Raw genomic sequence first — 27,982 nt, forward strand, 5'->3', positions numbered from 1 at the left:
ACCTTTTTGTACATTTTGGGGCCCCCACAAGCTGTCGGCCCCGGGGCCCCTTCCGTCTAAATCCGGCCCTGATCGCAGGCCTGCGCAAAATGTCCCTCCTCTCCACAACGACGACACAGGTTACTTCGGTCCGGCCCCTTGCACTCCCATGACTTGTGACCAGATTCGAAGCACCTAAAACACTTTTCGACTAAAGGTGGCTGGAATATGCTTACTGGGCATATTGACCATCCAACCTTCAGTTTCCCGACCGCCAGGACCTTTTTGGCGTCCGCTACCGGTAACTTGAACCAAGCTACCTGCGTGAAAAAAGGGCCCACCTCTAAGACGAATAGAAGACCGCTCGACTTCTATATCGCACTGCAACTTTAAAGACGAAATGAGGTCCTCTGCCTCGGTGACTTCGTCCAGCTGTTTACACCGGAGGGTCACCTCGGTGCCCAGAGACCTCACTTCCACTCCCTCACCCAGGACCTCCTGGGCCAACCTCTTATAGACGGTACCGCTCGCCTTTGCTCCACGCTTCAGCACCAAGATCAGTTCGCCTGCCTTGGTGCGTCTGACGCTTCGCACGTCCTCATCCAGTGTCGAAAGCTTTTCGGCACCTCGCATGGTCTTTAGAACGTCGGCGTACCTCTCTTTGTCGGTCTTGACCAACAAGGCTTCGCCTCTGTCCCTAAGTTTCCTTGCAGGGTGAGGACCCTCTTCCCTCCTCTTAGCTCTGCTATCGAGCTGCCAGGGATTTTCGGTCCGCTGAGCAGTCGTCGCAGGTTGACTACCATCACCCTTGGATTTAGTAGCCTGGGCCGCACCGTTGCCCTTCCCTCGTGGTTTCGCCTGATTGGGTGCCCTCTCTCGACGATCGGGCGCCCTATCGGACTCGACCGTACCGCTGTCCGTAACAGTAAGGCGCCGCTTAACGTTGCCGAACCGACCCTCTGACTGCTGCCGGGCGCGAACCGACACTCGGGGTGGTACCAATCAGTTCTTGCGTCGAGACCTTCCCTCCAAGGAAGGAGAAGGGTTCTGCCGGAGTACGTGTCTCCCCCTTCTCGCTTCCAACCTCCCTCCTGGTGAGCGTGCCGTGTTCGCGTTTTACCGCTTGAACCGACTGTCGAAGTACCAGAAGTTTCTGTTTCAGATCCTTGCTGATATTATTTCGACCGCTCGTGAACTCGATGATCTCATCGAGCTGCTTGGCGACTAACCGGATACCGGTTAGAGGCTCGCCTGGTGTGTTGACTGCCTGAGCATCGCTCTGGCTGTCAACCCCTCCTGCTGGGGTAGAGCTAGTCCCGTGCCAACTAGCTACTGCCTCAACACCATTCTCCTCCCTAGTGGGTGGAGACCTCGCTAGACCCCTACTTGTGAAGGGGTCTCCCGCTGCGCCTACGGCGCCCCTACCTCTTGAAACTGGAGTATTTGACATAGCTCATGGGTCCCCCTTGCAGCTGCCATCGAATCCTACTGAAGTAGTCGCCCCTATGATCTCATGGTTGTCTATGCTTGCGAGTAAGCAGGGAGGCCATGCGTGGGTTGACACTTTCGTGTTCAGAGCTAGATCGGCGTTAGTCTGAGCCTACTTCTGTCTGGTCACCAACCAGACAGCAGAATTGGACAGCGTGCCACAAGGCGCGCCACGGTTTTATGGGACGGAAGGGAGCCTTGCCATTAGCCCACCCGCCGTTTCGAGTCGGTTTCACCCGGCTCTACTAAGGGAGTAGAATGACTCGGCTGTCAGCCCTCGCAATACACAATATAACTAGAGTCCTATAACTGTAAATATAACTTACTGTCAGAGCCGTAGCGTGGACTCCCAGCGCCCTAGGCGAAACGTTATTGGGCGCCCCTCAAAATCAACATTTTTAGCGTGGTGGATTTAATAAAATTTAAAAATTAAGATTAAAAAGATTCAATAATGTTTGCTTTATGAATTCCTCTATGACTTGCATGTGTTTCAATAGGTGCAAAGATTTTAAAAAAAGTCCAGAACATTTCTAAAAATCCCTTTTATGGAGATTTCAACGATTTTCTGAAAGTTAATAATCTTTAATTTAATAATCGCAAAAAAACTAGTTTCAGTAGTGCGTGTGTTGCCGACACAAAATCCAGACTTCCTTGTGAATTCACGCACTAGTGGATCTAGCTAGGCCAATAAAATCCATCTCTCAAGTGTGCCGGTCAGCGATTAGATCACTTTCGGACGTAGTCGCAACAAGAAGAATCTCACTTTAGAGTAGATTGAATAACCGTCGGAATCTAAATTAGACCTTGGTCGGTGGTTTGAAAGAACTACTGGACTCATGGTGTTAGGGTAGGGTGTTTTCGACTGGATGAGATCTAATACTCGGAACTTGGCTTTCTCAGTCCAGAACATCAGGACGAGGTCTTTTTCCTTGCCTGACGTTTCGGCCGATGCGTTGTAGCTTTTTTGAAGATTAGTATAGTCTATCGTCTATCGTAAATAGTTGTAAACCACTTTTGATCAGTGATGGAGAAAGTGCTTTCATGTTTCCTTTTTGTAAAATTTTGGAAAAGTGATTTTAAGATTGGGTTTGTTTTCTAACATACAACAGCTGCAACGTCGGATAAGTAAAAAACCAAAACGGACAAGTAAAAAACTACTGGACTTCAAATGAAATTTAACTTGGAGAGAATTGGTAGAAGGTAAGAATAGTGATTTGACCATGTCGTATAAAAAAGACAACTCCGGGCCTATTTGGATCAAGATATATATGTTTTTTCACCCTTATACAATTGTCTGGTTTAAAGGAACCGAAAATTTCACAGGATCAAATGCGATCGTTATGGTCCGATTTTTTCCCTAAACCAAAATAAACTCCCTATCCCTATCGCGTTTTTTACAGTCTACTCTGTGTTTTGCCTTTGGCGTTCTTAAGTCTTCAACTAGGGCTTCCTCTTCAGAAACTTGTTCCAATGTTCCAATCCAATCTTTTAATATATTTCTTAATATATTTCCTGTTCCTTTCTATTTTCACCTGTTTCTCCTTAAGGTAAATGATAAAAAATAGTCAGTGAAGATGCTCCCTGAGCCTACGTTCTGTTACCTGTATCAGTTATTGACGGAAAAGGCCTTTCGAAAATTAGTTCAACGGTTGATTGCGCATGTAGTCCCCGAGGGAAACGTCTGTTAAAAGCTTGAATCTAAAACACTTTGAATCGATAAATTTGAGAATATACCAAGGTTTTAAACACGGTTTGATTTTAGCCGATTGAGACCCTCAGCATCAGTAAAACAAGAAATTAACCTCACCACCGGGGGTCCCGTAGCGCAGTTGGCTACACGATTCCCAGCCCCTCCACCAAACCCTCGTCAGTCGCCAGATCCGCAGCCCATACTGTGGCATTTTGGGGTATGTGCCTTACCTTGACGGCTGCCTGATGACGACTGATAACTAGTTCTTCTCGGAGGCATTCCTCCAACGTTACCCGGATAAATGGCAACCGAACAATGCAACAATCATTGGATAACACGACATGGACAAGCGGACACAATTGACTCACGGTGAGATGGACTGGCAACGACAACAATAAATGAGTAATGGAAAATCTAAAAATAGATTCTGTGTGGATTCTGTACAGCAGAATACCACAGTAGATATGGGCACAGTAGCGGTTAAGTAACACAGAGTGCCTATAAATAAAGGAATAAAAATAAAAAATAAAATAACCTCGCCACAAAAAATAACAAAAAAATCAAACGAAATTCAAGTGATTAGGTATCCATCCAACCGCGTAAAAAACCTTGATGAGATTTGTCATCATTTCCTATAGTTCAATTCTGGATTTTGGCGCCCCCCTAAGGCCTGGCGCCCTTGGCGGGGGCCAACCTGGCCAACCACACGCTACGGCGCTGCTTACTGTAAATATAACAATATACAAAACACACAACCTTTAACACGTCTGCCAGAACCGTAATTGAGGCTTAAATGGCAGTCTAATGGGCCAAACACAATTGATACGTTTGCGTGCGTTTTGACAGTTTTCCCATGGGAAAACTGTCAAAACGCACGCAAACGTACCAATTGTGTTTGACCCATAAGTCTCAATGCGCTACCGCGCTTCCTCGTTTGTAGTTCATTTAGCCGCCAAGCCCTTCAACTGCCGTTGATATGCTATCGTTTCCAGCGAGCACCGCGCGGAGGCGAACTACGCTGCCCTATTTTTTTCATCGAAACAGGTCTATGCTAAGACATGTACGTAACTATACTGAGAAAATTATTCATATTGAATATATCTGTCGCACAATTTTTTTTTGCAATTTGGGGACTCAAATATATTCAATATGAATCCAGACATAAATTCAATAACTGCATATTAGAAGCCACACAAAATTATTATTTGATTATAGATTCTATTTGTACTTCGCGAGGCGTGTACTAATAAATATCATTAGTTAAATTAATGGATTTTTGCCATCAAAATTTTTATTTTTTTTGCGGTGTTCTACGACACGCAATTGCCCTTTTTTTGACAAACTTTTCCAAAGAATCCATATTATTGATATTTTAGAACAAATAATCGAAAAAGTGCTGCAATTTAAATGTGGATTAACATTTTCCCGAGTTTGGACCAACAACAAGTTATTACTTCAGGCTTAAGGTAAATATTTTTTGACGGGGAACGTAGATTAATAAAAAATACCTGGCTTTCTTTCAGTTCTAACTAAAAAACATTCATCTGTAATCCATTGATAATTGCTATTTTCTGTTGGAGTTTTCAGAGCTCACATCCCCCCTCTCGTTTCATCACCATAATAGTATTCGAGCCATTGTTCATTTTGATTGGCAATATTTTAAATCTCATCTACACAGTTAGATAACAAACACATACACTGGAGATACAGTAAGATGGGAGTGGATCTTTGGTGACGATGATCGGTGAATCAACTACTGGGTGACAAGAAAAAAATAACGGGTAAAATATAAATTCATGGCGCTTATCTTCGGTCCGAGTATGGGGTTTTGACTCGGTATTCCTATAGTAGGAGTACGGCCATATGTCAAATTTGACAGGCCTTCTTTCGTTTGGAACCGTATTTAGCATGGGTTTCTTTGTTTCAAAAGTTTGGTTAAAAGTTATCATGATGCAGCAAGAGATTTATCTAAAATTGATAAACAAACATGTGTCAAACGTACACGCTTTGCCAAAACATAAACATGACTGATGGTGTTACATTATTCCTTGTATGCGTTAATTGTGTAAAACTTCATCTAAATACACGCTGGGAAAATATTTGCAGTGCGCGGATTTTTTCATTGTCAAAAAAGTTCTTATAGTATTAGAATTAACAATTCCCGGTAGGATTATTATCCGATAGTTATGTTTCCAAATTGTTTCACTGCAACATATTCACATTACTTCCAAATAAAATAATGAAGCACCATTTTAGTCGAATCTTTTTGTAATCATACGTGCTTATTGTTGAAAAAAAAAACCATAAAAATGAATAACATGCTCCATTGATTTTTCCTTTATTTTAAATGTTATGAAAATAAGGGTTACGAAATGAAGTACCGCGACAGAATTCCTTTTTTTTTAAAGAACTTTGAACTCCTTCACCACTTCAGCTCTACGTCCCCTTAGCGCTCAACGTGAAAAAATAATCAAACTTAATTCTTTTTCCATTGCTTGACATGTTAATAATGAACAAAGATTGGAATGAATATGACTCTATAATGATGCGATATTACGATTTGCTTAAAGACGATCAGCTACAGAATTGCTTTCGGTTCTCTCCTAGTGGTTGTCCATTGTTTCGCTACTGCAATTGCTTTGGGGTGACATCCTCCCCCCTCTTTAAGTTGCAATTTATAAAGCGCCTCCAGTTGACACAAATTGATGCTCTAAGACTAGTTTGTTTTTGGTTTAGCTTTGTGTGTGTTTGTTTACATTAACAATGATCATAGAGAGTTAGAATACACGCAGAAATGATGAAGCGATAACATCAGCTCAAATGCAGTAGGATAGCCAATTAAAATTTTAAGATTTACTGTTCAATAGGAACACGTCATTCTGTCGTTCTACTTTGATATGATTCGTCATAAGTCTACGTGGGTTGCTCTGATCGCATTAATGGTCAACAGATGAAATTTCAAAGGTTACTGTGATGTTATCGCTTCAAACGTTCGCCTGCCATTTGCCCCTATGTAACGATTCTTTTGTTTTTGTTATTTTGGTTCCCCATCAAATTTCACAGCAAATTGTATCGCTTAGCCTATCGGCTTGGTTAAAATAGTATTCCCCTACATGTGAATAATTGCTTAATAAGTGTCGCCGCTGGTTCGAATCACAGAAAACACACAGTCCCACGCTCGATCGGTCCCCGCCTCCTGCTCCGTCCTACTTGGACAAGTTGACCACGTTCTGAAACAGGTCCGAGCAGTCCTGGCCTAGAAGAAGGTTCTCCACCTGTTCATCCGAGAGACCATCCCGTGCAGGATCCGACGAGCGTTGGAAGAGAAAAAAATCACTCCCCGTACCAGAACCCGATCCGCTCCCCCCTGTTCCGCCGCCGATCGTGCCATCACTGCCGTCCCGAGCGACCTCCGATTCGGAGTTCCGTCGCTCCAGTGAGCGCCCGATCCGCTGAATCCCCTGGGTGAAGGCATCCTTGACGCGGTCGCCGGTATCGATGATGATGTCCAGGCTTTGGCGTCGACCAGAACCTGACATTGTGGGAGTGCCGCTGTCCTTGCTGGTTCCGGTGGGGGTAGTAGGGGTAGCAGTGTTGCCAGGAGTTGGAGCACAGCCCGCTATCGAGATGGACGCCGAACGACCGATTGAGCGACTCGCAATCCAACCGGTGATGCCTTCACTTTTACGCGTGTTCTGATTGGCGCTGTCGTCGTAGATCTCCATCTTGATGATACGTGCCTTGACCCTTAAAGTAGGTCATCACCGTAGTGAAATTATTGAACAAGCTTGATCAAAAACGAACCGAAATAACTCACCTGGGTCCCGAACGGCTATCGTCGGAATCTGTATCGGTCGTATCGGAAATCATATCTGCTGCCAGTCCGTTGTTTTCGTCTTCCAGCGCCAACGAGTTGTGCTGCGAGTACCCTGAACTGCTGCTGTTCGAGTTGGACAACCGAATCTCCGTCCACTGTTCGATGTCCTCCGAGGACATGTTGGTGATGTCGTCGATAGTTCGGTTTGGCGAAAACAAGTAGTTGTTATCGGAATCACTCTCCCCGCCTGGGCTGGGCTTCCGGGCGAAGTCTTTCAGCAGGTGCGGACAATCTAACTTGTCCAGATACTTGGGCTTAATCGGACTGGACTTCAGTCCCAACTTGGCTGGGAACTCCAGATATTCGTCGCTGGATTCAATCCGTGCAGCTGAGGGGGATTTGCTGAACGGCAAGTGTATTCCGCCTAGTCCTAGCTGCTGAGTTCGCGGGTGATTAGTCGACGAAGATGACGACGAGGCATCCTCGTCAATGCTACTGGCACGAGCTTTTCGCTGCTGATGAATCTCCTCGGAAATCTTCTCCAAACGTGTCAAGGCTTCATTATAGCTCATCTTCGCTTCAGATACTTTCGCCTCCAGATCTACAACTTTCTGTTTCTGATCGAGCAGTAGCGCATTATAGTTCGCTCGTAATTCATAATAAGGTCTGAAATGAAATCCATTACCACCCATTACCAATTGATCCTACAAAATCTTGACGATTTCAAATCATAAAATAACGCTTCTACTAATACTTACAAAAACAACAACTCATTCTGATAAGCAAGCAAATTCAGCATTAGCAGGTTCCTGCGGATATCCATGCTACGAAAACGAACCGAAAAGAACGAAAGGAAATTAAAACTGAAAACACGTCGACGTTCAACCCACCTGGACGCCCGAATCGCTCCCTTCAACTGCGAGTGCAGCTTGGCAACCCGGTTGTTCGCTACCTCCAGCTTCAGCTCGCTAATCCGCAGCACGTTCCGCATCTCGGTGCAGTCGTTCTGCGACTCGTTGACGCGCGTCGTTGCGTGTGTGAGCATCTCCTGACAGGCGGTATCCAGGGTGGATTTTTCGCCCAGTCCCTGTTCCGCTAGGAACACCATCTCTTTCGCTGCCGCGTGCACCGATTTGGCCTTGTCGTAGTTTAGCGCAGATTGTTGCGTTTCCTTGGCCAGCTGCGAGGCGTACAGACGGGCTTCGTAGTACGGTTTGGCCGTCTCGATCGAGTTGCCGAGCTTCTTGGCGACGGCTTTGATCTTCTCGACGCTCTCCTTGAGCAGCTCGCGGAAATCGTTTTTGGCTTCCTAAGAATATGGTGTTTGTAAATTCACTTAGAGAGAACAATTCGTAATTTTGAAACGATACTCACATCCAGTTCGACTTCATACTTATTGATGCTGTCTGTTGCCTCGTTTAATTTTTCCAGTTCGATCTGCGTAAAGAGAAAAAAAAAAGAAAGAATAAATAAAGATCTTGGATGTTATTCTATCTAATGGTAACCATCATGCACGGAAGTACATCTGAGGACTTAACTTACTAGTCTTGATAAATAAGATTCTGGAATCAACGAATAAGGGAAATCCACAAGCGACGAACGGTAAGGTCAGTGAACCCTGTGACATATTTCTGAAAGAATACCCGCAGGAAAATGGAGTGTTACAGAGTTCCCTCTTGTCCGTAGGACTGTTCCTTGTTTGCGATGCCCGACATATCCCTTTAGTGTGAAGCGTTAAAAAAACGAACGTTTGCACCGGAGACTACGGTTCGTCGTAAAGGCGGTATTCCAACCACTCTGTAAAAGAGCCAGCGAGTCGCATTCTAACCGCAGCTCCTTTTTTGATAAAACAAAGTCCGTCCAGCAGTATCTTGGAGCGAACATCAACTCTGCATTCTTTGGAGGAGGACGTTCGTACGCCCTCAAGGCGCAAGAAATCCAGGGCACTTCGACACATTTCTGCTAATGGATAAGCTGCAAAATGGGGTACCTATTAAGATAAACTCTCATCCGGTCAACAATAAGCACAAATGTGTCGTTTAATGTCGAGATGTTATTGACCTCCCCGAGGATGAGTTACTAGAGGAACTGAGGGAGCAAAATGTAATTCAGATCCACCGAATCACAAGAAACGCTGGCGAACGAAGGGAAAATATACTCCTCTCCTCGTCGTATCATTGAATGGGACCTCAAGACCAGAGCATATTTACTTGGGTTTCTTGAGGTACCCGACTCGACCGTATTATCCGTCTCCCATGCAGTAGTGCTTTATCTGCACTGAGAGTTCGGTCACACCAAAACTCGGTGCAAGGCCTCCTAAGCCACATGTGGGAACTGCTCGGGTTCTCACCCGATCGCAGAGGACAGAATGTGCAATCTGACGCCCTTCTGTTCCAAGTGTAGCAGTGGTCAGCATCCTCGCAGAAGTAGTCCCTGTCCTGTCCTACAGGCAGGAGAAAACGTCCACCAAATGAAGATCGACCGGGATTGTACCTACCCTGAAGCTCGACGCATCATACAACTGGAAAATAGAGGAGAACCGTCTAATGCCGATGTCACTAATACAGGTCAAACCTCCACGAGGAATTCTGCGCAGAGCATTCCAGAGAAGCGCTCGCCGTTAAGTGCACCAGGAAAACCGAAAATAGCTACATTTCTTACCGTCCTCGATGAGAAAGATGAGAGAATTCGAAAACTTGGAGCTATGGTGGAGGAAAGCCTCCAGAGGAACGTTGAGCTACAGCTTATTTCAGCAGCGCGAACTCTTCAGCAAATCGGAGCAGATGAACCGAGCTCTATCGGCGATACTTTCATATCCATCGAAAAACCGGACGGGCCTAGCCCTGCTCGCTAAAACTACATCACTATTGTCGAACCCTCCCCTCTGATCTCTTCTGATCATGTTTTCGTCTATCCCCACCTCATTAAGGAAAGAGTCATTTCTGGAGACGTTACGCCAAAACGAACGGACGTACACCAATTGCAAACTCGACTCCCACCGGGATCGCCAAAGCAAGAATTTCTTCCCAAACCTCCGGGCTTAGAATTGCCGGAAAGAGAAGTATTGCCAATACGTCTCCAGACCTTGCCGCCGGTTCCAAAAACATCCCAAAATCCCAGCGACGTAGTTCTAAGAATGGCGGTTCTACCGCCAAGTAATTGGAACATTCAACCAGATCGCAATAGCCGACGTCTGACTCAGGTAGCCGAGGCACCATTGGACCGGGAGCTATACCCTAACCGGACACTTTGGACCGACCCCGACGCCTGGGAAAGGCCGAGGATGAAAAAACGAAGCGAAAAGCAAATAATGGGAATTCACCGTCGGCTTTCTTGGTGAGTACTAGGTACGGATGAGATTTTCCCGATTGCGCGATCGGCTCTGAACACGACCATTTAAGTACGTCCGTGTTAACCCTCGCATGGAACTCACTGCTTGCAAAGACAATCCATGGATCATTAGCGACTACGTACGATGGGTGAAGATAACGGTTTGGAGAGAGGACCCTATAGAATTAATAATTCATCAATTCACGCAAAAGCAGATGCAGGAGCGCTGAACCCGTTCGCCAGTAGTATGTTGGTAAGAGCACCGTCGTCACTAGCAGCAGTGCTACAGTAACAACAGCAGCAGGAGCAAAACGACCAAAAGAAGTAGGAACAGTTGCAGCTGCAGGAGCAACGGCCAGGGCAGTGCGAGTTGGACAAGCCCCCACAAAAGCCGAAAATAGTGGCCGCGAAGAGATTGGTGGAGGAACTCCACAATTTCGTGGATGAGAGGAACAACGTCCATAAGGAGATTAAGGACCTGGTGCACAGGATCCGTAAGGCGTTATTATCGGCAGTGAACGAATTCGATACAGCAGCGCTGAGGGCCGATGCAGCGGAGCGCGCATTGGCACAAACTAAGGCACATGCTGTTGCAGTTCCGCCGGAACAGGGAGGTATCGGGACATTTCCGTTATATCCTAAGAAGCAGGGGAAAGGGAAACTGCTCGGGGTGGAGAGTTCACCAGCCTCCATAACTCCCAAAAGAGCAAGAACCTCACCGGGAGATGACAGGCCAGGCGGACTCAAGAGGCAGTAGACAGGGACTCAAGAGGTAGTAGGTCAGAAGGAGAAGAGAAAGAAACAGCTGAAGCGAAAAGAGGCAAGGAAAATGGAGCAGAACGGGAAAGAAAAGCCTCCACCTCGTAAAAAGACGCCGAAGGGGGAAGCTGTGCTAGTAAAGGCTAACGACGCTACGACGTATGCGGCGCTTCTCAAAAAAGTTAGAGAAGATCCTGAGTTGAGGGACTTGGACGAAAACGTGATAAGGACCAGGCGCACACAAAGGAGAGATGCTTTTCGAGTTAAAGAAGGACCCTGCGGTTCATAGCTCGTTTATGCACGAGAGCATTGCGAAATCATTGGGCTCAGAGCGGAAGTCAAAGCCTTAACTCCAGAGATGGTGATTTTGTGCAGAGACCTAGACGAGATCACGTCGTAAGAAGAGCTGCGGGGTGCACTACAGGCGCAGTGCAAACTAGGCGAGGTGCAAATAACGATCCAGATTAGAAAGGCGTACGGAGGCACACATACAGCGATGATTCGTATGCCAGTAACCGCTGCTCATAAGGCACTTGAAGAAGGCAAACTGACGGTTGGATGGTCGAAATGCCCATTGAAAGCCGCCCCAGCAAATCTGCGGAGAGATGCTTCAAGTGTTTGGGCTTTGGACACTGGGCAGGAGCTTGTAAAGGTCCAGACAGATCTAACATGTGCTGGAAATGTGGGGAAACAGGTCATCTTATGAGAGACTGCACGCAAATGCCGAAGTGTATACTTTGCGGAAATGACCATCAGACGGGTGGCTACAAATGCCCAGCCTACAAGAGGGCGATCGCAGGCCAGCAGTAGTAAAGATAATTCAGATTAATCTTGATTAATCGATAGTCATAGGAGGTGACTTCAATGCCTGGGCCGTGGAATGGGGCAATCGAGTGACCAACACAAGAGAATAAATCCTGCAGGAAGCTCTAGCGAAGCTAGATGTACGATTGTGTAAAGAAGGCTCGGTGAGCACATTTCGGAGAGATGGGAGGATATATCATCGACATCACGTTCTGCAGTCCTTCGTTGACGGCAAGTATGGACTGGAGAGTTAGCGAGGAGTATACTCACAGCGACCACCTGGCGATTAGCTACCGTATTGGCCAACGAAACCCTGGTGCAACACGAAGAAGGATAACCAGTGAACGGAGGCCTATTCGTTGAGGCACTTCGACAAGACAGTTGTACCTAGATCATTGATGCGGCCGAGTTAACAAGAAGGATGGTAACCCTAGTAACATTTTGGTTTTATGCTGGTTTTATAACACTCTTGTAAAGTAAATTGTGGTCTTCAAGAGTGCCATAAAACCTAAAATGTTACTAGGGAAGGGCTTGCGACGCTACAATGCCACGAAAACTAGAACCGAGAAGCAATCGGCGTCCTGCTTACTGGTGGAACGACTGGCTCATTACGCTACGCAAAGACGGAACCAGAGAGAGAGGAAGGCAAGGCGGCGTTCCGGGAAGCTAGGGCCGCATTGAACCGGGCCGCATTGAACTAGGGCCGCATCCAACTTAGCAAGTCAGACTGCTACAAGAAGCTGTACCGATAAGCAGACGCTAACTCCTGGGGGGACGCGTATCGGGTCGTGATGGCGAAGAGGCCCATCGACGCCAGCTGAAATGTGTCCGGACAAGTTAAAGGCAATTGTGGAGGGTCTTTTCCCGAAACATGATCCGACCATGTGGCCGCCAACACCGTACGCCGAAGAAGGAAAAGCAAACCCCGTAGATCGACAAGTGTCCAACAGCGAGCTTGCAGAAGCGACTAAACGCCTGAAAACGAAGAATGCCCCCTGTCCGGATGGAATACCGAACGTTGCGTTAAAAGCTGCGATCCTGGCATACCCGGACATGTTCAGGAAGGCGCTGCAAAAGTACCTGGACGAAGACAATTTTCAAGAAATGTGGGAGATCCAGAAGCTGTCTTAAGCCAGGAAAGTCGCCCGGCAATCTGGCCCCATACAGGAGTATATGCCTGTTAGACACGCTCGGGAAGCTCCTTGAGAGAATCATCCACAATAGGCTGACGAAATGTACAGAGGAAGAACGCGGATCGTCGAATATGCAGTTTTGATTCCGTAAAGCAGTATCGACGGTGGATGCAATTCGAACAGTGCTCGAGAGTGCTGAGGAGGCGTCCAAGCAGAACGAGGAGATCGGTATTGCGCAGTGGTCACGATAGACGTGAAGAACGCGTTCAACAGCGCCAGCTTTGAAGCCATCGCGGCCGCGCTGCACAGAATACGGGTCCCCAACTATCGGTGCAATATCCTGGAAAGTTATTTTCAGGGTAGAGCTCTGATGTACGACACGAACGAAGGACATAAATCGATGCGCTCGGTTCAACTCTTTGGAACGGGATGTATGACGGAGTGTTGACTTTGCAGCTACCCAGGAAAGTGAAAATCGTGAGTTTTGCTGACTACGTGTCACTAGCGGTGATGGGCGAGACACTTGACGGTGACGGAGACGATAGCCATGATCGAGCGCATGATGAACGGTGTTAAGCTGCAGAGAGCTCACCACAAAACGGAGGTGCTATTAGTCAGCAACTGCAAAGCGATTCAGTGGATGAAGATCGTCGTCGGAGGACATGCGATTGCTTCGAAGCGATCACTGAAGCACTTGGGAGTGATGATCGACGATCGGCTAAATTTAAACAGCCACGTTGACTACGCCTGTGAAAAGTCGGCAATGAACGCAATAGCGAGGATTGTGCCAAACGTAGGTGCACCAAAAAGCAGCACGAGGCGTGTGTTAGCTAGTGTCTCGTCATCGATACTGCGGTATGGGGTTCCTGCTTGGGGCAATGCACTGCAAACCAAGCGGAACCGGGAAAAACTGAAAAGTGTTTTCCGGATGATGACCATTCGAGTCGCGAACGCATATAGAACGATATCGTCGGAGGCAGTATGCGTTATTGCTGGGATGCTACCCATCTGCATCACCATGGAGGAAGACATTGAGTGTTACCAGTGTGGAGACACTGGAATCATGAGAAAGGAGGCGAAAATTCGTTCGATGGTGATGTGGCAGCAGGGGTGGGCAACGGTGAAAGGAAAGTGGATCCACCGGCTCATTCAAAATCTGTCGACATGGATGAACTGAAAACATGGTGAAGTAAACTTTCACCAGACGCAGTTTCGGTCGGGTCACGGATGCTTCCGGAAGTACTTATATTGGTTCGGACACACTAAGTCACCATTAGGTCACCAGTACGTGAAAATGTTGAATATACTCCAGAACACGTGGTATTCGATTGCCTAAGGTTTGCGGAAGTACGTAGAGGAATGTCTGCCCTACGGGCTAACAACATCGCAGATCGAATGTGTCACGAAGAAGACACGTGGAATGCGGTAAGCAGAGTCGTGACGCAAGTACTATCAGAGCTGCAGCGTAGATGGAGAAGGGACCAGCAAATAAGCGTCGGTTCGGAGCAAGATCCAGCCCAGTGAGCAGTGTGTGGCCTCGAGTCGTTGGGACGCCGGTGAACCGGAAGTCTTCTGTCAACCGGACTCGTCGGACCGAACTCGGCACTCGATCAGTCAACCTGCTGAAGAAAGAAGAAAGAATAAGGAAGTGCTTCGGGTATGTAGGGCACCGCCAGTGCGGACGTCATCCACCACCGCAACTGTCGGACCACCTCTGCAACCCGAAGACGAAGTCGGCGCAATGCGCAAAAGCGTCCCCTACTATAGCCGCCGGTAGTCGGGGCACCATAAGTGCGGAAGTTTCCTTCATCGGAACTGGTGAACCACCCTCGACGCCGGGGGAGTCAGGAGGATTCGAGTTAGGAAGTTTGTGACACGACCGCCGAGGGATCGAGGTATTGATTTGAGCTTTTCGTGCTTTATTTGTGAGGTATCAAGCAAATTTGATTTTTACATATCAAAAATGTTCTTTTCAAGCTATTATTTATACATAATAAGTAAATTATAGTTGTATACCTCTATTCTGCCTTTCACTATAATTAAACTATAAATTTTATGTTCTAGGTGAAGACCACTTAAGGATAGAAAATAAATTAATCTATAGGCAAGATCCAGCAAAGAGGATTATGTAGGGTGTAACTTCCAGATCTGAACTAAACTAAGCAAAGCAGATGAAAACTCGTCCGCAAATTGAAATTTGAACTTTTTGAATTAAATGAGATTTTTTTTATTATTTTGAAGCAAATTTGTAACATATTTCTATATGAAATAGCACATATAACGATGCTAGTTAAAAAAATATACATTATGGTGTAAAGGAAGTATGTCTAAAAATGCCTCCTTCGTAAAGCAAGTTGAAAATCTAATATTTAAACAACTTCTCATAAATTGATTGAACTCATACTTGTCCCTCAAGGTTTGAATGCACATTCAATCATATCCTTTACACCTTGATGCTGTACAACACTCAACAATGTCACTCGAGTTTAGAATTTGTGATCTACAACTACGACATTAGCTTTTCAGTTACTCTTAATTTTGATATGTATTCAACCCAATCTTTTACATCTTGGAAGTTCAACAGACATCGTAGGATAGATTCGGGATCCTGGGTCATCCAGACTATTCTTGAGTTTAGAACATTCGGTTTACACTAGTTTTATGCCGTCACACAAAGTATATTACATCTCCTTGCAGACCAACGGACATTGTGTGATAGATTCGGACTTTTATGTGTCATACTAGGGTCAAGGACAGTTTGAATGACCCAGTATATTCCAAAACAAGCTTACGATATCTGTTGAGCTTCCAGGACATGTAATGTATATAATCGAATACATATGAGAGCCTTGAGCAACAGCTTTTCTAGCAACTACAGATCTCATATTCCGTACTGTAGTTTGGATGACCCAGAAAATCCCAAAGATATCGTACGTTGTTTTTCTTACCTTCCATGAGTTGTAACGAACACGGTTGAATGCGTTTCGAAATTTTTAAGAACGAGAAAAGCCTTTTGGCAGCTGTAGTTCTTAAGTTGTAAACACAAGGTTAGTTTGGATGGTTCAGGACGTCCAAGCAAAAAGGAATGAATTGATTGTCATGGTAAATTTAAATAACGGGCTTCTTGCTTCTCATTTTTGAACCAATACGTTCCCAGATTTTATCGAAAAAAACCTAATTATTTTGAGTTTTTTATCTGCGTTTACACTCAGGGTGTCGACTCATCTTCAAAATAAAACATCATCCAGATTTTGTTTTGTTCAAGAAATTCTTTCAGGCATTCTATCGGAAATTCTTCCAATAAATTCATCATGAATTCCATTAGAAATTAAAATTCATTCTCAAATTCGTCCAAGAATTCTTCTAGAAATTGATTTATAAATTCCTTTAGACATTTCTTCATAAAAAATATTTAGAATTTCTATGAAATTTTAATTTGAAAGATTTCTTACTGAAATTTCTTATTCTGGAAATTATTTCTCCAAAAATTCCTCCAAGTATTCCTCCGCAGATTCTTTCAGCAATTTTATTCAGAAATTCTTTCCCTTTAAAATCCCATTTCTACGGAAATTCTCTAGTGCTTTCTTCGAGATTTTCTCTAGGAATTATTCCGAAAATTCTATGACAAAATTTTAGGAACTTCCGAAAGAATTCCTAAAAAAATGTCCGAAAAAACTCTAAAAGAAATTTCAGAAAGAATTCCTGAAGGTTGTTCTAACATTGTTAACATTCTCCAGTAATTGCTTCGGAAATTCTTCCAGGAATTCTTTTCTATGTGCCTTTAAGAATTCCTTCAGAAATTACTCTGGAATTCCTTCATAAGCACATTTAGAAATTTCTTTGTGGATCTCTTTATGAATTCCTTTAGAAACTCCATCCCAACTTCCCTTAGGGTTTTTGAAAATAATTGCATTTTTTGTATGGTGATCCTTTTTTGATATTTTATTCAGTCATTGATTTAGTTAAACGAGTATGTTGTTTACTCTTTGAGGTTTACTAATAGAAAATTCAGGAAAAGAGGGGGGGGGGTGATAAAAGTAAAAAAAAAGCGCCAAAAAAATTAAATGACACAGTTAAAACCTGTCTAGACCAAAAGCAGACGACAACGGACAGTATTTTCCCCCTGATGAAGAAACAATCTCCGTGTATGGCATTCTCGTTCCACTACATCAAAGAATAAGTAGCTGTGTATTACTGAAATTTAAGAAAATTATTCAGCTCTTTTAGTGGAATGTCTTTACCTGTCATAAGGCGAGTTTAGTACAATTTTATTTAATTACACCATGTTGTAATCAAGATTAATTCGTATTTAGACTTCAACTTTAAGGCCGCTTTTAGTGGAACGTGATGGAATTAAATGGAATAGTACTAAACTCGTCTTATGGCACATACTTAAAATTAATAATTCCTTGAAGAATACCTTTGAAAATACTCCCTTCAAAATACTTCCTTCAAACATTATTTCTGAAAAAAAAATTTTTTGAAGGTAATTCTAAATATTTTTCCGACGGAATCCAGGTCGTAGAAATTAAGAAATGAATTTTCAAAAAATCCTGTTAAAGCAATTTTAGAAGTATTTTCTATTATACATCCCAAGAAATTCATAAAATAGTTTTCCTGGAATTTCTGAAGGACTGCAATTCTTCAAAGAAAATTCTAAAAAAAAACATCTAGGAAAGAAACTTTTCAATGAATTCCTGAAAGAATTCCCGGTAGATTTCATAAATGAATCGCTAGAATTTTCTAAATTACTTCTAGATGAATTTGCTTGAGGAATTATAAAAAGAAAACTGGAAGTATTCTAAAAAGAATTTCAGGAGGCTTGCTTAAAATATTTCCGGAGAAATTTTTTGAGACATTTCAAAGCAGAACATGAAGGGATTTTCGAAAGAATTTCATTCAATTTCAAAGAAATTCCTAGATACAAGTAGTCTTTCTTGAAAAATCATTCAATCAAATCAAAATATGTATTGACGTATTCAAATTAAAAAAAAAATCAATTTGGTGAGTCACGTGTCCCAGTTCAATTCCGCTAGTGATCGCCGAAATTCCAATAGCTGAGATCTTGTGATTTTTTTTTCTTTTTTTGAAGTTTCGTCAATAGTTTTACCGAAATTCAACAAAATTGATTTTTTGTATCCAGATCTCAGTAATGATTATCGACAACACGGTGTATAGCCGCCAGACATTCTAAATTCTCACGCTCCTCTAATGTGGACGTGTACTATACACATGTGGAAGTATTGGCTTGAGAAATAGATTGCGAGTGATTTGACTATGCGTCCAATTTGGGAATCTCGAGCTCGTTCAGTAGCCGCTAGGTTGTGAAGGCCGACGGAGGTCCTTCGTAGCTTAGTTGGTTAAAGCACCAGTCTAGCATACTGTAGGGTCATGGGTTCGAGTCCCATCGAAGGGAAAGTGGTTACCTCCAATACATTTTCCAAATCAATATCTTCCACATAACGTACATATTCACATATGAGTTTTCATAACATTGTGAAAAAAACACGGTAAAGTTTATCGAAATCTCGGTGAAATTTTTACCGAGATTCGTCGAAATAACTGCCGAGATCACGACTGTTGGATGCTCGGCAATCGTAAAAGTATGGAATTGACCAATATTCTAAATACTCACGCCCCTCTCACATGAACGTGTACTATACACATGTGGAAGTGTTGGTTTGACAAATGGATTGTGGTTCCACAAATGGAATGGATTGTGGTTCCACAGCTTGATCATCGCCGACTTTGTCCATCCTGCTCATTAATACATCATCTTCATTTTCACCTTTCAACAAATATTCGAAGTGCTCCTTCCACCTGGCTGCCACCATAGTCTCGTCTGTCAGCAAATTCCCCTCTCGGTCATTGCACATGGCGGCCACAGGCGCAGTCTTGTGCCGCGCGCCATTGACAGTTGCGTTAAACCTCCACATATCGTTTCTATCCATGTTCTCCTGCGCTTCAGCTATCACACTCTTTTCGTGTTGCCTTTTTTCTGCGGTCGATTCGTTTCTCTTCTGCCCTTGCTACACTGTACCGCTCTCTGTTGGAACGGGTACGAGTCACTAGCATTTGACTCCTAGCAACATTTTTCTCGTCCATCACACGCTGGCACTCGTTGGCGTCGCTGTGCAGTTCCTAACACTTCCTGCGCTGTTGTAGTCACAGTTTCAATTATATTTTCCCACAATCTGTTGACGTCGCCAGATCCGGTGGCATCTCCTATCCACTCGTCCAGCTTCTGATGGTACTGTTCAGCAACTCCTTCAACTGAGAAGCGTTGGATATTGAAACGCATCGTTCTGTTGTTTCGTGAATTCGTGACGCTGGAGAGTCGCGCCCGAACTTTTGCAACTACAAGGTAGTGATCCGAGTCGATGTTCGGACCTCTGAAGGGCCTCACATCTATAACATCCGAGAAATGTCGTCCGTCGATCGGCATGTGGTCTATCTGTGAGCAAGTGTTTCCACTCAAATGTTGCCAGGTGTGTTTGCGGATATTTTTACGTGCGAAGTGGGTACTGCTGATTACCATCTCTCTAGCAGCAGCAAAGGTTACAAGTCGCAGACCATTATCGTTGGTAGCGGAATGATGGCCTTCCGTACCAATGACAGGGCGAAAGAAACTTGCTTTTTTGATCCGCGCAATTGCATCCCCGATGACAATCTTTACATCGTGTGTTGGGCACTCTTCGTAGGGCTTATCAAGGCTCTCATCCTTCACGTCATCAGGCTTATCGTTCGTTGGGGCATAGATGCTGATCACGCTTTAGTTGAAGAATTTGCCCTTCACTCTCAACACGCAAACGCGGTCGCTTATCGGCTTCCACCGGATAGCACGCTTCATCTGCTTCCCGATCACCATGAAGCCAACTCCTCGTTCTGCTCTGTCACCACCGCTATAGTAGATTCATTTCATTTCATTTCATTTATTCAGTCTACATCTAAACAGATAACACTGAATCAACAATTTGACGCCACAGTACACGGTTCGAGGCCGCATCTCTCCATCCTCGAATACGCCCCACGCTCGCCAAGTCGTTCTGCACCTGGTCTGCCCATCTCGCTCGCTGCGCTCCACGTCGTCTCGTACCTGCCGGATCGGAAGCGAACACTATCTTTGCAGGGTTGCTGTCCGGCATTCTTGCAACATGCCCTGCCCATCGTACCCGTCCAGCTTTAGCTACCTTCTGGATACTGGGTTCGCCGTAGAGCTGGGCGAGCTCGTGGTTCATTCTTCGCCGCCACACACCGTCTTCTTGCACACCGCCAAAGATGGTCCTAAGCACCCGTCTCTCGAATACTCCGAGTGCTTGCAAGTCCATGTTTCATGTCCGTAGAGGACAACCGGTCTAATTGGCGTCTTGTACATGACACATTTGGTGCGGTGGCGAATCTCTTTTGACCGTAGTTTCTTATGGAGCCTGTAGTAGGCCCGATTATGCGCCTTCGTATTTGACGACTGACATTATTATCAGCCGTTAGCAAGAATCCAATGTAGACGAAGTCATCGACTACCTCGAAGGTATCCCCGTCTATCGTAACACTGCTTCCCAGGCGGGCCCTGTCGCGCTCGGTTCCGCTCACTAGCATGTACTTTGTCTTCGATGCATTCTCCAACTTTTGTCCAACTTTTGTTGCTTCACGTTTCAGGCGGGTGTACAGTTCTGCCACCTTTGCAAATGTTCGGCCGACAATGTCCATGTCATCCGCGAAACAAATAAATTGACTGGATCTGTTGAAAATCGTACCCCGGCTGTTACACCCTGCTCTCCGCATGACACCTTCTAGCGCAATGTTGAACAACAGGCACGAAAATCCATCACCTTGTCCTAGTCCCCGGCGCGATTCGAACGAACAGGAGTGTTCGCCCGAAATCTTCACACAGTTTTGCACACCATCCACCGTTGCTTTGATCAGTCTGGTAAGCTTCCCAGGGAAGCTGTTCTCGTCCATAATTTTCCATAACTCTACGCGGTCTATACTGTCGTATGCCGCCTTGAAATCAACGAACAGGTGATGCGTTGGGACCTGGTATTCACGGCATTTTTGAAGGATTTGCCGTACAGTAAAGATCTGGTCCGTTGTCGAGCGGCCGTCAATGAAGCTGGCTTGATAACTTCCCACGAACTCATTCACTAATGGTGACAGACGACGGAAGATGATCTGGGATATCACTTTGTAGGCGGCATTAAGGATGGTGATCGCTCGAAAGTTCTCACACTCTAGCTTGTCGCCTTTCTTGTAGATGGGGCATATAACCCCTTCCTTCCACTCCTCCGGTAGCTGTTCAGTTTCCCAGATTTTGACTATCAATTTGTGCAGGCAAGTGGCTAGCTTTTCCGGGCCCATCTTGATGAGCTCAGCTCCGATACCATCCTTACCAGTTGCTTTATTGGTCTTTATCTGTCGGATGACATCCTTAACTTCCCTCAATGTGGGGGCTGGTTGGCTTCCATCGTCCGCTGAACTGACGTAGTCATCTCCTCCGCTGCCTTGACTTTCACTGCCTGCACTCTCAGCGCCATTCAAATGTTCCTCGTAGTGCTGCTTCCACCTTTCGATCACCACACGTTCGTCCGTCAAGATGCCTTATCCCGGCACATTTCGGCTCGCGGCACGAAGCCTTTGCGGGATGCGTTGAGCTTCTGGTAGAACTTGTGTGTGTCTTGAGAACGGCACAGCTGTTCCATCTCCTCGTACTCCGCTTCTTCCAGGCGGCGTTTCTTCTCCTGAAAAAGGCGGGTTTGCTGTCTCCGCTTCCGTCTATAACGTTCCACGTTCTGCCGGGTACCTTGCTGCAGCGCGACCGCCCGCGTTGCGTTCTTCTCCTTCAGAATCTGTCTGCACTCTTCGTCGAACCAATCGTTCCGTCGACTTCGTCCCATATACCCGACGTTGTTCTCCGATGCGTCGTTAATGGCTGCTTTGTCTGTATTCCAGCAGTCCTCAAAAGGGGCCCCATTGCCAGATAGTGGTCAGAGTCGATGTTAGCGCCACAATATGTCCTGATGTCGATAATGTCGGAGAAGTGCCGTCCGTCAATCAGAACGTGGTCGATTTGTAATTCTGTCTGCAGTGGTGATCTCCAGATGTACCGATACGGAAGGCTGTGTTGTAAGTAGGAGCTGCGAATGGCCATATTCTTGGAGGCAGCGAAATCAATTAGTCGTAGGCCGTTTTCGTTCGTCAGCCGGTGTGCGCTGAACTTCCCAATAGTCGGTCTAAACTCCTCGCTATAGTTGATGTTGTACTTGAATGAAGTGTTCGCTATGGGATCCACCGTCCGGAATTCACGTTCTCCAGTTCTGGGCCATCGTATTTCCTGGATTGCTGCCACACTCACGCTGACCTTCTGCAGCTCATGAGCCAGGAGCCCAACACGTGCAGGTTCATTGAAACTTCTCACGTTCCATGGTCCGACTTTCCAATCGTTGTCCTTTATTCGTTGCCGGGTCTATTGCCGTTAAATCAATCCGTTTGTTCTACTTTTGTTTTTCTGCAGAATCTTCGGTAGGCTATCTTACCAGGGTTGCGCTACCTACATCGCGTTGAAGGGGCTGCCTTTTCGATGCTGACTCGATGAGTCGCTGGCACTCGGACGATGATCAACCGCCCCTAACATGGGGAACAGCCCGGGCAGAAGCCATAAACAGAATAACAAAACATGATATGGACTTGATTGATATAAGAGATAAAAGAACAGGCATCAATATCAAAAATTTGCACCGAAATATCATTTAAATATCAAGATATGTTATGGGTAAGAACAAACTAATGGCATATGATATTGATCACTAATTACAAAAAGCATAACTTGATATCCTTATGCTATTTTAGTGCAAAATATTGATATTGTCGTCTGATCTTTTATCTCTTATATCAATCATGTCCATATCTCATTTAGCTATTATATCAACATTTGATATTATTGAGCTATTTTCGTCTACTCGGGAGACGCTGTTGTGATCCGCTCCTAACATGGAGAACTGACGTTTGATCAGATTTTCACCTTCGGAGAGTAGCAAATCCCCCTTCCCTGTCAGCATACGACCATAGTTCCCACCGGGGTTGGTTACCCGATCTTCCCTAAAGTTGCTCGTATTCCGGCCAGCGCCACGAGGAGGTAGGGATAGGAGTTGCTGGGTAAAATGCTAAGGACCAAAATGGGGTCTATTTTATTTCTTCAGGTACGCGAAGTACCAATGGTACGCTTTACCCAGCATTTGCCGTACCATATCCTTGATTTATTATAAAAACTGAGCCTAAATTCAAAAGATTGAATAGATTTGAAGAGAAATTGAGAAATAAACGGCCATTTCATTGTTGTTTTAATACACCTACTTGATATTTTGAATTTCTTCATATTGGTTTATTGTTAATAATATTGAATAAAACTGAATACGCAAGATATAAAACTAGGCTAGGCTTTTTTTATTTGAAAGAAATATCTACTACAGTAATTTGACCGTTCTAATCTGAACACTTTTTAATCTGAACTCCTTCAATCTGTAAATCGTTCAAATTAAAATGGAGCACGGAGCACGAAATCAAACAAAAGAACAAAAAAAAAACACTAGAAATGAGTTATATGTCAAAAAGTTACTAGAAGCTCAAATTAAAAATGAACTCCGATAATTTGAATGATGCATCGCTCAAGCCACCGGGAGTTCATAATTCTTTTGAATGAACTAACGAGCCGTCCAAATGAGTCGGCTCATTGAAGTGAATGCTTGGTTCAGAGCCGCTCATCTGAATGAACCGTTTTGCACATCACTACTGAGGAGTATGTAAGAGAGTGTGAAAATATACACTGGCTCCTGAACAAACAAAAAGCAAATGTAAAAATTAAGCGGCTGATCAAATGACACAGTGTTTGTTATTCGAGCCACGGTTCATTTGAGAGCCGCGGCTCAAAATTAGTGAGCCGTGGTTTACACGATTTTTCTTACGAGCCGGTTCAAACGGACGGCTCGTAAGAAAAAGCGTTCAAACCACACCATGTCTAAACACCGCTGGCAGTACACAGCACGAGCGAGCCTGCATAAGCGTATTTTTGCCGACATTATCAAATATTGTTTCGAGATTTAATCAGTTGGAATTTCAAACACAAATTGCGTCAATTGAGGCCTTGGAGATGAATGTTAATCGCCGTTAATCATTAAATAGTTTTAAAACACTAACCTTTTCTTAAAAATATGAACGGTTCATCCGGTTGTCTGTGAAATTATGTGAGACCATCTTCAAGCATTTTATTATCGTCCTTCGAAGTCATCCGCTTTTATGCATATCCTTTGTTTGGCACTGATCCATTGACTAAAATTTCCCAATAAAATTATATCACCGTTGCACCCACTGACTGCAGAACGAAGCTGCATTATACAATATCTGACTGTGGTAGAGCGAATCGCATGACAATGCACAGATATATGTATGCTCAATAATGCATTTACTCGACTTCTATTTTCCATCCTTCCACAATAATGAAAGTAAATCTAAGAGGGTCTATTATACACATCGAGTTGTGCGATCGACTTGTTTTGAACGTTCACCATCTTGACTCCCATAATAGAATCGTAAATGTTGACGGATGTAGCACACATGCTGTTCTATAGGACAGCCACAATTCCAAGAAGCGCGCCGATGGATGGATAGCCCCGATAAAAAGCCAATCAACAGTCTGAATATGTGTATCAATATATAGTCAGGCAATATGTGGAAGCGACAAGCCAATCACCTGAACGACAAACTGAGCAAAGAGAAGCAAGCCGATGATGTCGCGCCGGCCGTGTTGATTGTTCTTCAACATCGTCATCCACTAACCCGCACTCCCACTTTATTGTGTTGTGCTCGTTTTTATGAAACCTCTCCATCCCATCAACGTCTTCCTTTCTCCATAACCCACCTGCACTATCTACCTGGGAACTGCACTGAAAAAGTGTCATTCAATTACCTGCACTCTGGGATCGACCGGTGCGTTGCTATCACAATGTTCCAGCGACGACATGGTTGCTTAGGTTCCGAGACCGAGGCGAGGGTTGATTATATTTTCTCACTGCCTGTCACGACAACGACTATTGCTGCTGGCTGCTACTGCGATTGCCGTTCCGTTTTTTTGTTCTCCCCATTCGCCACTTTGCGTTATTTTTGGATGCAAATTGCACGGTCGGTCGTCATCGACCTTTTCTATTGCCTTTCTCCGGAGTGCTCCATGGGAATCCTTCAACCCCCCCTAAGGAAGACCCCACGAATGGGGTCCTGATTAATTGGCAGGAAATGGGCTTCCTCGGCGGGGTTGGGAAAAATTTTCCAATCCTTTGCTCACACGTTTTTTCACCTTCACTTCTGGGGCCACCACACTTAGCTATATCGCAGGAGCGAATGAAAACTTTTCTGCACTTTTACCAATCACACCTCGCGCGACTCGAAAGGGTAGCACAATCGCGTGGCACTGGTACTGCAGCAAACGGCTTTATTCGTTACAATTTGCGAACTGGAAAAAAAAACCCTAGTTCGCACATTAGTAGAAGAACTATTTGCAGTTCGGCCTCCAAATTGAATTCACCAATTCGGGGATGGAGGCCGTAGAAAGTCAGCTTTTGCAAGCTGCGAGTCAGAAACGAGAATAGCTTCTATGCTACTCCCGAGCAGAGACTACCCCACTGGCGTGGCTCAAACATTTTCTCATTTCTCGAATATTAACACTGTGCCACGAAAAATAACGAGGCGTTCAATTCAAGTACGAGAAACTGAAAACAGCTTCACAGTTGATGTCGAAACATGCGTATCGGTTAAAAAACGATATCAATGGAATATTACGAATTAATTTCCTTCGACTGTGGAAGCATCTTTCTAACTACGCTTCGAAGCGAATTTTTAAAAATCATTAGTACGTTATTATGAAATCAACTCATATTACGTTTCGGTTGCTCGGAACACGTGAAGCACTGTGTAAAGTGCCAACATTGGTTCTATGTGGGGTTGAGGGAAGTATCAGACCATGTGGGAGAAGGGTGACGCATGCGTAGTTCCATAAACAAACGCCATCCGAGAGAAGAGAGGGTTGTTTGTGGACAAAATTACATCACTCGCGCGGCTGCTCGCGGACAGGCGGACGACACTCTGTTCCGGTAGTATCAGCATCAGTATCATGAACATCAACATTGTTGTTTATTGTTTAGTTAAATGAAGGCTACGATTGCTCCCCGAGACACGCCATCAGTCGTCATTTCGGTTTGAAGAATTTGTATACAAACATGGACAGAATCCTAACTGAGCTGTAAGAACAATTTAAGAGAGTGCGACTTAACGTTGCTGGGTTACAGAAGTGATATAAGCAGGTTCTTTTTTCTTTCATGACGGCCAATATTTTTTAATTACAATTTCGACTGAATCCCTACGTGAATTCTTTTGAAGCTCTAACTAAGGACCTTGCCCAAATCTGAGCAAGATTTTGTCCAAATCCTGAACATGATTCAGTCCGAATCCGGGACAGAAATCGGTTCGATTCTCAGACGAGATTCAATTCCCATCCTTAACATGTTCAGTGGAATCCAAGGCAGGGTTCAGTGCGATAAGATTATGAACGAATAATATACGGAATTCAGTAAAAATCCTTGGCAGAAGTCAGTATTAATCCTGAACAGGATTCAAACCAAATCCAGGAAAAGAATCTGTCCGACTCTTAGACAATATTCTGCCTGAATCTTAGAAAAGATTCTGCCCGAATCTTAGACAAGATTCTGACAGAAACTTGGAAAAGATTCTGCCCGAATCTTGGAAAGATTCTGACCGAATCTTGGAAAGATTCTGACCGAATCTTGGAAAAGATTCTGTCCGAATCTTGGAAAAGATTTTGTCCGAATCTTGGAAAAGATTCTGTCCGAATCTTGGAAAAGATTCTATCCGAATCTTGGAAAAGATTCTGTCCGAATCTTGGAAAGGATTCTGTCCGAATCTTGGAAAAGATTCTGTCCGAATCTTGGAAAAGATTCTGTCCGAATCTTGGAAAGGATTCTGTCCGAATCTTGGAAAAGATTCTGTCCGAATCTTGGAAAAGATTCTGTCCGAATCTTGAAAAAGATTCTGTCCGAATCTTGGAAAATATTCTGTCCGGATCCTGGAAAGGATTTTGTCCGAATTCAGGAAAGGATTCTGTCCGATTCCAGGAAAGGATTCTGTCCGATTCCAGAAATGGACTTTGTCCGAATCCTAGAAAAGGATTCTGTCCGAATCCTGGATAGGATTCTGTCCGAATCCTGGATAGGATTCTGTCCGAATCCTGGATAGGATTCTGTCCGAATCCTGGATAGGATTCCGTCCGAATCCTGGATAGGATTCTGTCCGAATCCTGGATAGGATTCTGTTCGAATCCTGGATAGGTTTCTGTCCGAATCCTGGATAGGTTTCTGTCCGAATCCTGGATAGGATTCTGTCCGAATCCTGGATAGGATTCTGTCCGAATCCTGGATAGGTTTCTGTCCGAATCCTGGATAGGATTCTGTCCGAATCCTGGATAGGATTCTGTCCGAATCCTGGATAGGATTCTGTCCGAATCCTGGATAGGATTCTGTCCGAATCCTGGATAGGATTCTGTCCGAATCCTGGATAGGATTCTGTCCGAATCCTGGATAGGATTCTGTCCGAATCCTGGATAGGATTCTGTCCGAATCCTGGATAGGATTCTGTCCGAATCCTGGATAGGATTCTGTCCGAATCCTGGATAGGATTCTGTCCGAATCCTGGATAGGATTCTGTCCGAATCCTGGATAGGATTCTGTCCGAATCCTGGATAGGATTCTGTCCGAATCCTGGATAGGATTCTGTCCGAATCCTGGATAGGATTCTGTCCGAATCCTGGATAGGATTCTGTCCGAATCCTGGATAGGATTCTGTCCGAATCCTGGAAGGATTCTGTCCGAATCCTGGAAGGATTCTGTCCGAATCCTGGAAGGATTCTGTCCGAATCCTGGAAGGATT

General features: G+C 44.7%; 1 protein-coding gene across 2 annotated transcripts; it reads right to left on the reverse strand.

The window, feature by feature from the left end:
- Positions 1-4,702: 4,702 nt before the first annotated feature.
- LOC134206936 (uncharacterized) lies at positions 4,703-25,631 on the reverse strand. 2 transcript variants are annotated; one of them, XM_062682681.1, is made up of 6 exons: positions 24,957-25,631; positions 8,349-8,411; positions 7,865-8,283; positions 7,733-7,798; positions 6,975-7,640; positions 4,703-6,904 (listed from the first exon to the last, which is right to left on the reverse strand). In XM_062682681.1, the coding sequence occupies exons 1-6, from the start codon at positions 25,008-25,010 to the stop codon at positions 6,364-6,366; spliced, it is 1,809 nt and encodes a 602-aa protein (XP_062538665.1). In that variant the 5' UTR covers positions 25,011-25,631; the 3' UTR covers positions 4,703-6,363. The 2 variants fall into 2 exon arrangements, with proteins under 2 accessions (XP_062538665.1, XP_062538666.1); XM_062682682.1 differs by lacking the exon at positions 7,733-7,798.
- Positions 25,632-27,982: the final 2,351 nt, after the last annotated feature.

The sequence above is a fragment of the Armigeres subalbatus genome, chromosome 1, assembly GCF_024139115.2.
Source record: "Armigeres subalbatus isolate Guangzhou_Male chromosome 1, GZ_Asu_2, whole genome shotgun sequence".
Lineage (NCBI taxonomy): Eukaryota > Metazoa > Arthropoda > Insecta > Diptera > Culicidae > Armigeres > Armigeres subalbatus.